Raw genomic sequence first — 13,863 nt, forward strand, 5'->3', positions numbered from 1 at the left:
CTTTTCCGCGTTTGCTTTTGATTTTCCTTCGCTCTGTATTTTTTATTTTATTTTTATTCATTTATTTGCTCCTCAAACATGGACACACTTGGAATTCAGGAGCGGCTGATTTGTGACACTTAGATGAGTTGCACCGTTAGGGTTTAAGACAGAGAATGACAAGACACAAGAATATTAATAAATGATAGTGATAATAATAAAAGTAATACATTTATTATTAATAATATTGATAATAATAATAAATACGAATAATCTTTTCTTATACAATCTATTATGCACATGTGTATATAGACAAGATATTTCTTGGCGCCCCTATTATAAGAATATTTTCATGATTCATATGAGCTAATTATAATGAATAATAATCAATCATTATTAGTCATTATTATTAATAGTTTCTTACAGTCCTTGATACAGTATGAGCAATAATTTCTTACAGCCGCTCTTACAGCCGCCCCTTTATTCAATAAATATTTCTTAGCACCTCTGTTATAAAAAAAAAAATCATGGTTATTCTGATCTAAATCGAGATCATAATCATTATGTTATATTAATAATTATATTGTAGTAATTATATTATTAATAATACACCTTCGTGTTTGGTCTGTTATCATCACACACAAAAAAGTTGCAACACAGTTGTGGAGTTCATAATATCGCTGTGCATCATCAAAATGTGTCGGCATCATGTTTTCAAAGATAGCAAAATTGAGTAGAACTTTTATGAGGCTCTGATTTCAGTGCGTGTTCATTTCGCCAAGTGAATCTCAGGGCGCATCTGAATAATTGCATTTGCCCCTCACAGTCCATGCTTATTAGGTTTGAGTGAGTGAGTCCGCAGTTTAAAAGCCCTTCTTCTCCATGAAACACTCAGTCAGGCCTGGCTTGCTTGGCTTTGTACTTTGATATAAGGAAGGACGGGCTCTTCTTGAGCTAAGAAGGGGGGAGCGGTCCAACCGTTGCAACGTGTTCCATTCGATTGAGTTGCGTTGTGCTTTAGCACCCTCCAGTGGTGAAATGTGTGATGACCTGATTTGAGCTTAGGTCATTGGTCATCGATCTGCCACACGTGCGTAACTGCTGGGTGGGGTAATTGCTGAGGGTGAAGATGATGATGATGATGAGGGCATCTTTTAAGTGGAACATCTTGTACCATTGGTGGGCTGACTACCTACTTTTTGCCCCACTGTACACAGAGCACAGAGTAAAAACATGCAAGTGTTCCATCAGTGTGCTCTGATCTGTCCGCCTGATGCCCAAATTGTGCCTTCAGCCAACAAGTGTCCTTCCGGGTGGCTCGAGGACGACTCCAGCTGCTACAAGAAGGAGATGACTCCCAACGGTTGGCTGGGGGCCCGGCACCACTGCGTCTGGCAGGGCGGCGACCTGCTCTCCATCACCTCCTCGGCCGAGGAGGACTTTGTGAAGCGCACCATGGGCAAGAACACCCGCTTCTGGCTGGGACTCTCCAACCAGGTGAGACGGGAGCAGTCATGGACTCTGCAGCACCAACTGGAACTGTTTTCTTTTTCCCCCCAGAAATGCGACGACGTCTGGTGTAGCTTTGTAGCCGGAAGGCAGGAGCTGATCTGGTCTGATGGCGATACAACGACACACACCAACTGGGCCTTAGACCGCTATAAAAGGTAAGAAGTCACATCTTCGCATGCTGTTGTCAGGGGGACACGCGTAAAGGTTCTGGAACCAATTTTTGAGAACAAGCACTCAGGGAAAAATAGGATAATGTTCCTTTTTATAATCTACCGACAGCGCCGAAGTCGCGTCTTGTGCCTACGTCAACCAGGGAGCTTATGTTAAGCCTGGGTTGTGGATGTCTGGCTCCTGCGCTTCCTCGTTGGCCTACATGTGCAAACGGCCGCAGAGTAAGTCTGCACGTCCGTGGTCACGATGATGAAAGGTAAGATACCCAGACGGGTCTTTTTTTGCAGGATGCCCGGAGGGACGGACGTGTACCTCCAATAGTGGTCCTGCTGTAATGAAGAGTGAGTTCCAGCACGCTTAATTGCGCTTTAACCATCTTGTCATGCTTTCCTCCTCAATGTTTTTCTTTGTGGCCTCAGCTTCCGACTGCGAGGATGGCAACTTCCTTTATGGCGATGATTGCTATTTTTTTGACGCGACGCGCAGAACTTGGGAGGCTTCCGAGAAGTTTTGTGTCGCCCGGCGAGGCCACCTGACTAGCGTGCACTCTGAGCAAGAGGCCAGATTCCTTCATGGTGAGCACCAAGAAGAACCGCCACAGTCGTCATTTGGCTGAAGCTCTTCTTGCCCTGAAGCTCTTGTTCTCCTTCCTTTCATCAAGAACACGCAAATTACTATTATTCTTGGGTGGGAGAAAAGAAGAAGGGCAACAACTACGAGTGGACTGACGGAACAGCTTCTAATGTAAGTGGATTGCTGAAGGCCTTTGGAAAAGTCATGTTGCAGGCATCCGTCTTGTCTCGAGGCATCGGGCAGCCGCTTACAAAGTATTGGCCCTCTGATTTTAGAGAGGAGGCCGTTAAGATGATGTATCCTGGACGGTGGCTCGGGTTTGTCTTCAGGGTTAGTTGCTTTGTGCACGTTTTCCCCAGACATTTGGGTTGCTAGGGCGGGCACAATGTTTTATTGCAATGTTCATACTACTTTGACTGACAGGGTTAGTTGCTTTGTGCATGTTTTTCCCCAGACATTTATTTGGGTTGCCAGGGTGGCCACAATGTTTTATTGCAATGTTCGTACTACTATGACTGACAAAGTGAAACTTTAATGAGAGAAGGTACGAAAACGCTGCAAGTGAGGAAATGCGGCGGGAAGATGACCACATCGAATGCAACACGCTAAAGTTCTGTCCAAAATCTCATCCGCAGGACTACGGAAATGTTGTCTACGAATCCAGTGGTGACTGTTCATATTTGTATTTCATCAAAAAGCTGTACAGAGACTTTGGTTGCACATACGCATTACCAATAGTCTGCAAAACAGGTGCAAACGTCCCTCCCGAGCGCCCCTTTTGGATGCGTGAAGCATTTGCTCATATTCGCTCCCCTTTTTCCGCAGCCAAGCGCGGAGGGCCTCCACAGCTGCCACCATTAGTCAGCCAGCCGGGTAGGTGTCCCGCACTGCCGCCGTCTTCCGCTGTCTTGCGCCGTCTTACGCCGTCTGGCTCACAGACTGGACTCAGAAATGCGGCTGGTGGGTGGACGACGCCACCAACGACTTCTGCTACCTGATGATCCGCCAGCCCATCAAGACCTGGCAGGAGGCGCGAGACGACTGCCAACGCCTCAACGGGAACCTGCTCAGCATCACCGATGATGATGAGCAGCGCTTTGTATATGGTAGGCGGCCATGAATTGAAATATTGGTGTTGTTGTTGTATGTTCATTTCGAACCCATTTAAAACTTGACGAGGAAAATAAAACACCACTTTAAAGTGCCATATCTAAGTCACATCTTCCATCCCCACATTTACTTGAGCTATTTTCATGTCATTGACCAGATGAAACGCTTTTGCAATTTCACCACTCACTTTTCTTATCAGTTGAGGTTTTGCTTTCACTTCTCTTTCCAATCTCTACTACTACTTTTGTGCCAACTGCACCAAGAAATATTTAAGCCTTTCGCTCCATTTGCCCGAGTCTGTCTGGATCCTGTATTTTTCCTGCCGGCTGGTCCCACATTTATGAAAAAAAGAGATTGAATCCATTTACCCCCGCCTTCATCGTGTATTGATGGGTCACTTTCAATGTAATATCTGTGTTTTTGTTTTTATCTCTGTTGCACTGTAATAATGCCCCCTTTGTATTATTTTTACTACAATCTAACATTTTATGATAACGTTCCTTCTTGCGTGTCCTCATAATGCTGGTTAATTTATTCTTGTGTTTTTATGACTTGTTTACACAGCATGTTCTTCTCCTTGCAGGCCTTTTTTAATCCTTCAGTGACCCATGGGCTCTTTGCCTCTTTTTTTGTAGTATTTGTTGACAGGACAGGTTTTATGGTATAATATTTGAAAGAAAGGTAGAAATCCACGCTTCTTCCTCGTCAAGCACATTCCAGTCCTGTTTCAACACTTGACTCTTCAATATTTGTATGTTTGTATTTCAACCGGTTGGTGTCCTTGGGTTTCCAGTAGTTAGTCAAAGAAAATAAATACAGGCAAATGGTCTCCATATAAAAGCCCACTTTTATATGTTCTGCAAATGGAAAGGGTTCTAGTCCTAAAGTGTTTTTGTCATGAATGTGGTTTGTGTTTACCTTGGTGTCGTGTGTTATGGCATTTGCTCAGCTACTTGATGGCGAGAACCTCACTCGGCTCCTCTTGACGATGTCGTTCATTCCGGTACAGGTTACGTCAGAGTCTTGAGGAATGCATCCCCTCTGTGGTTGGGCGCCGACGTCTCCGTCAGTGCCGTAGGCAGCAAGTGGGCTGACGGATCCCCGATCGAATACGTCTACCCGACTTTAGGTTTGTCGGAGACTGTTGTCTGCTGCATTTTGGAGGAACGTAGGAGCACTGAGATCTTCTCTTCCGCCCCCCCAGGTACCTTCGATGGTAATTGTCTTTCCTTCCTCACTGGCAACGGCGACTGGAAGTACGACTCATGCAGCAACGAGAGAGCTTACGTCTGCAAGAAAAGAGGAAATGGTGAGAGGCAACGCCCCACCGACTGTCGTCGCCCCTTGACGTCTGTCTGTGCCTTGATGTCTCTTTTCCTTTCCTCTTGCAGTAAAGGCTACGCCGGCTCCTGATTGTAAGTCGCCTTTGACTGCGTCGAAAACAATGATCCTGGAGTCACACCATGCCAACCAACAAATTGTGTGCTTTTTCATTTTTATGAAGTACTCAGCCACGTGTCGAATGGTTTTTTTTTTTGCATCGTCTTAACTTGTACAGCGGCACTTTGTATGCGGCCGTGGTTGTTTCTCAAGCGTGAAGGTGTATTTTGCGGGATCCTTTCAAAATGTAAACGTCTCTGATGCCATTGGGCTAAGCTAACCAAGTCAAGTCCCGGATCTTCCAATTTGCCTGAGAAAATGTAGATTTGGCCAACCGTGACCCGCAAATTGCCCTTTGCCCAAAATGGTGCACTGAAGGGCAAAAACAGGAGTGTGCTCTGATCTGTCCGCCTGATCCCCAAATTGTGCCTTCAGCCAAGAAGTGTCTTTCCGGGTGGCTCGAGCACGACTCCAGCTGCTACAAGAAGGAGATGATTCCCAACGGTTGGCTGGGGGCCTGGCACCACTGCGTCTGGGTGGGCGGCAACCTGCTCTCCATCACCTCCTCGGCCGAGGAAGACTTTGTGAAGCGCACCATGGGCAAGGACACCCCCTTCTGGCTGGGACTCTCCAACCAGGTGAGACGGAAGCGGCAGCGGACTCTGCAGCGACAACTGGGACTGTTGTTCTTTTCCCCCCCAGAAATGCGGCAAGGTCTGGTGTCGCTTTGAAGACGGGAGCCAGAAACTGACCTGGTCCGATAACCAGACGACGACATACACCAACTGGGCCACAAATCAAGTCGAAAGGTAAGATGTAACAACTTTGCATGCTGTTGTCAGCCGGAGGTTCTGGAGCCAATTTTGAAAACGGCCACTTGGGGAAAGGAGAAAAAAAAAAAAAAAATCGGGAAAATAATTCCTTGATTTTTTTTTTCTCTCGACAGTGCCGACGTTGCGTCCTGCGCCTACGTCAACCAAGGGGGAAGTGGTGAGCCCGGCAAGTGGAGGTCTGGCTCCTGTCGTTCCTCGTTGGCCTACATGTGCAAACGGCCGCTGAGTAAGCCTGCACGTCGGCGGTCACGTTGCCGTTGAAAGGCGCAAACGGTCCTTTTTTTTTTTTTTGCAGGCTGCCCGAAGGGACAGACGTGTTCCCCCAAAAGGGGTCCTGCTGTAGTGAAGAGTGAGTTGCAGCACACTTATTTGCACTTGACCATCTTGTCATGGTCATGTTTTTCTTTGTGGCCCCAGCCTCCGACTGCCAGGACAACACCTTCCACTATGGCGATTATTGTTATCGTTACGAGAAGACGGAAAAAACCTTTGACAATGCCGAGAAGTTCTGCCGTTCCCGGCAAGGCCACCTGGCTAGCGTCCACTCCAAGGAAGAGGCCCAATTTGTGCATGGTGAGCACCAAGAGGAACCGCCGCAGTCGTCATTTGACTGAAGCTCTTCTTGCCCTGAAGCTCGTGTTCTCCTTTTCCCTCAAGATCACTCGCAAGCCTCACAATCTGTTTTCGTGGGACTCAAGAAGGAGGACGACGACCACAACTGGAGTGATGGAACAACTTATGTAAGTGAAATGCCTTTGAAAAAGTCCTTTTTCAACAGCTGAGCTGGCAAAGTGCAAATTCGAGTAGGATAAAAATAAAAGTGGACATAGGAGAAATGCTGCTCGGGCAAAACTTGAGCGCGAGTGAGCGATTGCCGAGGAAGGGCGTTGGGAAGCCGAGCAGAGTCCAACATGCTCATGTCGTCCGCAGGACTACGACAACTGGAAAGATGACGCCAAGGGTGACTGCGCATTCCCAAATTCTGTTGGGGAGTTGAGTGCCAGCTCCTGCACAACGGAGCGGCCGTTTGTCTGCAAAAGAGGTGCAAGCGCCCCTCCCGAGCGCTCCTTCTGCACATATCAAGCATTTGCTCATATTTGCAAACCCCCCCCCATTCCCCTACAGCCCAGCACGGAGGGCTTCCACAGCTGCCATCACTAGTCGGCCAACCGAGTAGGTGTCCCGCACTGCCGCCGTCTTCCGCTGTCTTGCGCCATCTTACGCCGTCTGGCTCATAGGATGGACTGACACATGCGGCTGGTGGTTGAACGACCCAACCAACAACAACTGCTACCTGATGATCCGCCAGCCCACCAAGACCTGGCAGGATGCGCAAGATAACTGCAAACGCCTCCACGGGAACCTGATCAGCATCACCAACTATGAAGAGCAGCGCTTTGTACATGGTAGGCGGCCATTTGTTGGCGTCACGAATAAATGAACGGATGAATGAATGAATTAATCGAACAAATGAATGAATGGAGTCGTTCCAAAATGCACCTCATGGGCTCAATGAGCGGGTCCGTAAAGCGTATCTCTGGATGATCCACCTAAGAGCACCCCAATCCACTGACTCTTTCAAAACCGGACTTAAAACTCACCTCTTTACCTCGGAATTCCTGTTCTCATATCCTAGTTGTCGTCCAGTTGTTTTATACTTGTCCTTGCTTTGTTTTCTTGTTTTTACTTGCCATGTAGCACTTTGAGATTCCTCCGAATGGAAAGTGTGTTAGAAATATAATTTATTATTATTATTTATTATTATTATTAGATCCTGTTCCACCTTTGCCTTGGGTCCACAGGTTATGCCATGTCTCTGCCCTCTCTGTGGTTGGGCGCCGATGTCTCCACCACGGAAGATGACGCCCAATGGGGTGACGGATCCCCGTTCACTTACATCCACTCGAGTGCCGGTCGGTCTGAAAGCATGTCTGATGCTTGTCGGCTGTACTTTGGTGGAACAGCGGAGCGCTGAGATTTTGTCTCCCTCCCTCTAGGTGACGCCGAAGGTGGGAAGTGTCTTTCCTTAATCACTGACAGTGGCGACTGGAAGCGCGACACGTGTGACGAGAAGAGAAGCTACGTCTGCAAGAAGAAGAAAAAAGGTAAGTTGTGATGCTCCGCTGGCCGTCATCGCGCATTGACGTCTGTCTGTGCCCTGACGTCTGTCTGTGCCCTGACGTCCGTCTATGCCCTGACGTCCGTCTTTGTCCTTCCTCTTGCAGGAGTGGCAGAACTTCCGCTGTCTTCTGACGGTAAGCAATTTTCCTTATTTTATTAAGTGCGCAAATGTACTTGAATGTTTTTCGCGTTGACTTGCATGTGGCGATGTTTGTTTCACAAGCGTGCTTTAGAAAGGTGATATTTCTTTTTTAGGGATCATTTCAAATTGTAAACGTCTCTGATGCCATAGGGCTAACCTAACAAGTTCAGTACCGGATCTTCCAATTTGCCTGAGAACATGTGCAAGACAAGTTTTGGCCAACCGTGACTTGCAAATTTTCCTTTTCTCAAAATGGTGGTGGACTGAGGAGCTAAAACAGGAGTGTGCTCTGATCTGTTCCCCAAATTGTGCCCTCAGCCAGCAGGTGTGATCCCGGGTGGCTCGAACACGACTCCAGCTGCTACAAGAAGGAGATGGAGCCCAACGGTTGGCTGGGGGCCTGGCACCACTGCGTCTGGCAGGGCGGCGACCTGCTCTCCATCACCACCTCGGCCGAGGAGGATTTTGTGAAGGACACCATGGGCAAGGACACCCGCTTCTGGCTGGGACTCTCCAACCAGGTGAGACGGGAGCGCAAGCAGTCGTGGACTCTGCAGCGACAAGTGGGACTGTTGTTTTTGTTTGTTTTTTTTGCTTCCCAGAAATGCGACGAGTTCTGGTGTCGCTTTGAAGGCGGGAGCCAGGAGCTGACCTGGTCCGATGGCCAGACAACAACACACCGCAACTGGGCCTCAAATCAACTCGAAAGGTAAGACGTAACAACTTTGCATGCTGTTGTCAGGTGGAGACGCGTAAAGGTTCTGGAACCAATTTTGAGAAGGACCACTCAAGAAAAAATAGGAAAATGTTCATTTTTTTTTTAATCTACCGACAGCGCCAACGTTGCGTCCTGCGCCTACGTCAACCAAGGGGGAAGGGGTGAGCCCGGCATGTGGAGGTCTGGCTCCTGTGATTCCTCGTTGGCCTACTTGTGCAAACGGCCGCTGAGTAAGCCTGCACGTCGGCGGTCACGTTGCCGTTGAAAGGCGCAAACGGTCCGTTTTTTTTTTTTGCAGGCTGCCCGAAGGGACGGACGTGTTCCCCCAAAAGTGGTCTCGCTGTCGTGAAGAGTGAGTTGCAGCACGCTTATTTGCACTTTAACCACGTGGTCATGGATTCCTCCTCAATGTTCTCCATTGTGGCCTCAGCTTCCACCTGCGACAATGGCAACCTACTGTATGGCGATCATTGCTACTTTTACTCGAAGCTGTACAAAGATTGGGAGGATGCCGAGAAGTTCTGTGTTGCCCAGAGTGGCCACCTGGCTAGCGTCCACTCATGGGAAGAGGCTCAATTCGTGTTTGGTGAGCGCTCAGACGAACCGCCGCAGTCGTCGGTCCCACAAAGCTGCCGTCATTTAGCTGAAGCTCTTCTTGCCCTGAAGCTCTTGTTGTCCTTCTTTTCCTCAAGATCACTCTCAAAGCGTTTGGTATTCTTGGCTGGGACTGAAGAAGAAAAGCAACAACTATGAGTATAGTGACGGAACAGCTTTTGTAAGTAAATTGCTGAAGGACTTTGGTGAAGTCATTCTGCGCGAGCTAGGTTGGGAAAGTTGAAATTTGAGCACAACAATTGCGCGGAGGAAGGGCGTTGGGAAGCCGAGAGTCCAACACCCTCATGTCGTCCGCAGGACTATGCCGAGTGGCAAAATGACACCACGGAGGACTGCGCATTCCCAGATTCTGTTGGGAAGATCGGCGCCAGCCCCTGCACAACAAAGCGGCCATTTGTCTGCAAAACAGGTGCAAAAAATGTCCCCCCTGAGCGTTCCTTCATGCACTTGCTCATTCGCCCTCCTTTACCATGCAGCCAACCGTGGAGGGCTTCGACAGCTGCCACCGTTAGTCAGCCAACAGGGTAGGTGTCTCGCACTGCCGCCGTCTTCTACGCTGTCTTATGCTGTTTTGCCTTCCTGCGCCGTCTGTCTCGCAGGCTGGACTGACAAATGCGGCTGGTGGCTGGACGACCCCACCGACGACTTCTGCTACCTGATGATCCGCCAGCCCACCAAGACCTGGCAGGAGGCGGAAGACGACTGCAAAGGCCGCCAAGGGAACCTGCTCAGCATCGCGGACTCGTACGAGCAGGGCTTCGTACGCGGTAGGAGGCCATGAATTAAAATATATTGACCATATCCAAGTGGATCAATTCTTATTTTCCAACATGAAGCAAACGGGAAATAGAAGCTAAAGTTAATCGAAAAAGGCGTCATGTCTTCGTACCCGGTCTTCATCCGCGGTAGGCTGGCCATGAATTTGCTAATTCTTTGATGAAAACCTTTTTTTCCTGCTACACCTTCCTTTCGAACTCAAAATCTGATAAACCCGAGATATGGCCAGCGTGGCTCGGTTGTTTTCAAGTTGTAGTGCAGAGTCAAGTGTGAGTCGTTTTGGAATCATCTTGCATGTTCTCCTTGGGATCCAAAGGTATCGCCAAGCTTCTGGGGATGAATGATGACGCCTCCCTGTGGTTGGGCGCCGACGCTTCCGTCAAGCGTGACGGCGACAAGTGGACTGACGGATCCCCCTTCTCTTACCTCCACTCGAGTGCAGGTCGGGCTGAGGCGGTTGTCTGCTGCACTTTGGAGGTACGGATGAGCGCTCAGATCTTGTCTCCCTCCCTCCAGGTGTCGCTGAAGGGGGGAAATGCCTTTCCTTCCTCACTGGCAGCGTCGACTGGAAGCGCGACAAGTGTGACGAGAAGAGAGGCTACGTCTGCAAGAAAAGAGGTAAGTGAGATGTGATGCCTCGCGGTGGACCGTCATCACGTGTCGACACCCACGTTCTGGTTCCCACTTCTAGGAAAGACACATCAGCTGCCCCCACATGACGGTAAGTCGCCTTCAACGTCTCTGTAAAAAAAGACGGAGAGAAGTCAACGGTTGTGCTCTCACAGGCTACAAGAAGGAACTTGTCTGCCAAGACGATTGGAAATCCCTCGAATGTCCCGATGAAAGAGTCATCCGCATACGGTCGGCTTTCCATGGACGGAAGCGTAGCGACGTCTGTCCGAGTGGCGGCGGATCACGCGGTAAGAATCCTCCAGTGGCATCGTTGTTTTTGGCTCGCTGTCCTGGAGCCGTTTCTGTCACAAGGTTTTGACACGCCGTCAGCGTAACTCGTTTGTAACATAACTCAATATCAATATCCGTGGGCATTGACGTGTGAGCGATGGCAATAGAAAATGTTTATTTGACTTTTTCTTTGAATAAAAATAGAAAACGATGAAAAAAAGCTAAGCCGGGCGCTTTTTCGATTCCTCTTTTTCTAATAGTCATTAACCATTAAAATTCCCTACGTCCTGTAACAAGTTGAAGTCAAGATGTAAGTCTGCGAATAAAATGCGCGTGAAATGGTGGTGTGTTGTCACTTGCAGATGACTGCAGGGTGGAAGGGGCTCTCCGGTATTTTAGAGGATTGTGTGACAACTATCAGATTTGCCCCATTTACCTTACGGATGCGGACTCCTGCACTGGTGTCTCCAAATACCTCCACGTCGTCTACAGCTGCGAGAAGAAAGGTGGGCTTCACATCCTGACACTTGCCAAGGAAAGAATCCAACGGATCCCCAGATAGAGCGTCGGCTAGGAACGGGTGACCAGACATGAGAATGAATGAGCGAGCGTTCCGTTCACATGGTCTTTCTTTTGTCTTTCCTCAGTGTGTCATGATAGTCTGGGCATCGCTGACGGGAGAATCCCAGACTCTTCTTTTTCAGCCTCTTTCTCTGCGATCAATGCCGAACCTCACAAAGCACGTCTGGGGGGCAGCGATTGCTGGAAACCCTCCAAAATGTGTACGTAAAAATAAAATCACAGCTCGTCGACCTTGTCCGTCGTAGTTTGGTATCCTGAGCATTGCGATGCCTTCCGTCCTCAGTCGGCAGCTGGATCCAGGTGAACCTCGGTCAAAACTTAAAGGTGACAGGCGTCAAGACCCAGAGCTGTACATACCAATTGCAAAGTTCCAACGTATTTGAGATGCTGTTCAGTACTGACGGAGTGACTTGGCATCGCCACCCAGTACAGGTGAGCGGTCGCTGAGTCTCGACTTTGTCGTCCAGGCTGTTATCATTCATTGCAAACGCGTGGGTTTTGTTTCCAGCCTGCCTTGGGGACTTATCTACTAACTAGGCCCGTGTTCGCCCAGTACGTCCGCCTCCTGCCAAAGTTTTTGGGCCTACGCTTTGACGTCTTAGGGTGCACGTCTGACGACACCGCTCGCAGTGAGTACGACGTTTGGATTGCAGTGAAGAACTAGCAAGAAACGGACTTTGATTTTCCCTTCTGACCCACAGACATCTTTTGCAACAGCACAGCCACCGACCTCGGCCTCGACGGTTCAATGACGTGAGTCAGACTTGGTATGACGTTTCTTGCCGAAAAGGCCTCCTCCTCACTCAACAAATGTCTTCCGCAGGGTCCGGTGCCCACTGGGCTGCGCCCAAGCCAGCTACAAGGTCTACGGAACACGGCTCTACGAACAGGTATGTTAATTACCGCACGACCTGCCGGCGGAGTTCTTGTTCTATGTCTGAGACGTTCTCTGAGTGCAGGACTCAAACATCTGTGCGGCTGCTATTCACTCGGGCATCGTTGAGATTGGAGGAGATGTGACTTTGCTGAAGAGCCGGCCACAGAAAGCCTACAAAGGCTCCACCTGTAACGGAATTACTTCAACAGCGTGCGTGCTCCGCTTTCACTGGCGAGTCCACTTAAAGACGCCCGGCTCATTCTCACTTTACTGTCTGCAGATATGTTGACACAGGGGATCTGTCTCCGTCTTTCACTTTTGCTGACATGGGTGAGTAGAATGTCCAGAATAGAAAGCATTTCTTCACGTGACGCCATCTTGCACGCAGAGCCGAGATGCTCGGGACCTGACTGGGAGGAGTTTGCGGACTTCTGCTACAAACATTTTGACACTAAGAAGACGTGGTACGGCGCTCGACACTCCTGCTGGGGTCTCGATGCCAATCTGGTGTCCTTTCGCTCTGAGGCTGAGCGGGATTGGGTGCAGGACCTCATGAAGCTTGGTGCGTGGGCGCTAAGCGTTGCTCGCATCTGCTCGATATCTGCCATATCTGGAAAGCGAATGAGAGCTCTGTTGCCGTTTGTCCTCTGCAGCCCCTGGAGACACGTGGACCGGACTGAACGACCTGGTCAATCACGGCAGATTTGTGTGGTCAGACAGCCAGAAGGTGACGACCTTCACCAACTGGGCTCCTCCGGAAAAACCTACCGGCGTGATGGAGAATTGCGTGGCTGCCTTGAGCCAGGTAGGTGCAGAAAAGATTGACCCGCTCGCCGAAGACAAGTGTAGATTTAAAATCAATCTCATTTTGACTTTCAGTCTGGCAAATGGAAGAAGATGTCCTGCATGGAATTTAACGGCTACGTGTGTAAGATGCCCACAGCGCGTTATCCGCTGGATTTGGAAAGTGCCAATGCAAGTTGCTAGTATTCATATGAATACAATTGACCTTGCATGATCATTCTGCTTGGTTTACCATGCATTTTGATTGACTGATTGATTTACCATGCATTATTATGATTCATTAACCATGCATGAGTCTTTTTGTTAGATTTACCATGTGTTATTATTCTGTTTAAGTTACCATGAATTCTTCTTGACTTAACATGTGATATTGTGATTTACCATGCAATATTATTATTTTGTTCAATTTACCATGCATTATTATGATTGATTAACCATGCATTAGTCTTTGTTAGATTTACCATGTGTTATTATTTACCATGTGTTATTATTCTGATTACGTTACCATGCATTCTTCTTCTTCTTCTTGACTTAACATGTGATATTATGATTTACCATGCATTATTATTTTGTTCAATTTACCATGCATTATTATGATTGACTAACCATGCATTACTCTTTTTGTTTGATTTACCATGTGTTATTATTCTGTTTAAGTTACCATGCATTCTTCTTCTTCTTGACTTAACATGTGAAATTATGATTTACAAAGCATTATTATTATTTTGTTCAATTTACCATGCATTTTCATAAACGATTTCTTACA

At 48.3% G+C, this 13,863-nt stretch overlaps 1 protein-coding gene across 1 annotated transcript; it reads left to right on the plus strand.

Annotated features, from left to right (window-relative positions):
• Nucleotides 1–1,434: 1,434 nt before the first annotated feature.
• LOC133154030 (secretory phospholipase A2 receptor-like) lies at nt 1,435–13,863 on the plus strand. Its single transcript, XM_061278414.1, has 48 exons — nt 1,435–1,476; nt 1,540–1,646; nt 1,771–1,883; nt 1,950–2,003; nt 2,082–2,237; nt 2,324–2,406; nt 2,871–2,901; nt 3,061–3,108; nt 3,174–3,341; nt 4,355–4,474; nt 4,550–4,654; nt 4,737–4,760; nt 5,161–5,363; nt 5,428–5,534; nt 5,672–5,784; nt 5,854–5,907; nt 5,976–6,131; nt 6,216–6,298; nt 6,489–6,600; nt 6,684–6,731; nt 6,797–6,964; nt 7,361–7,471; nt 7,556–7,663; nt 7,784–7,813; nt 8,140–8,342; nt 8,424–8,530; nt 8,657–8,769; nt 8,838–8,891; nt 8,970–9,125; nt 9,232–9,314; nt 9,452–9,563; nt 9,631–9,678; nt 9,754–9,921; nt 10,248–10,373; nt 10,448–10,549; nt 10,623–10,652; nt 10,717–10,851; nt 11,197–11,340; nt 11,482–11,616; nt 11,700–11,848; nt 11,925–12,045; nt 12,118–12,169; nt 12,240–12,306; nt 12,376–12,503; nt 12,574–12,623; nt 12,682–12,855; nt 12,947–13,098; nt 13,173–13,863. Exons 1-48 carry the CDS (start codon nt 1,435–1,437, stop codon nt 13,278–13,280), a joined length of 5,061 nt encoding a protein of 1,686 aa, XP_061134398.1. The 3' UTR covers nt 13,281–13,863.

This window comes from Syngnathus typhle, linkage group LG5 (assembly GCF_033458585.1).
Source record: "Syngnathus typhle isolate RoL2023-S1 ecotype Sweden linkage group LG5, RoL_Styp_1.0, whole genome shotgun sequence".
Taxonomy (NCBI): domain Eukaryota; kingdom Metazoa; phylum Chordata; class Actinopteri; order Syngnathiformes; family Syngnathidae; genus Syngnathus; species Syngnathus typhle.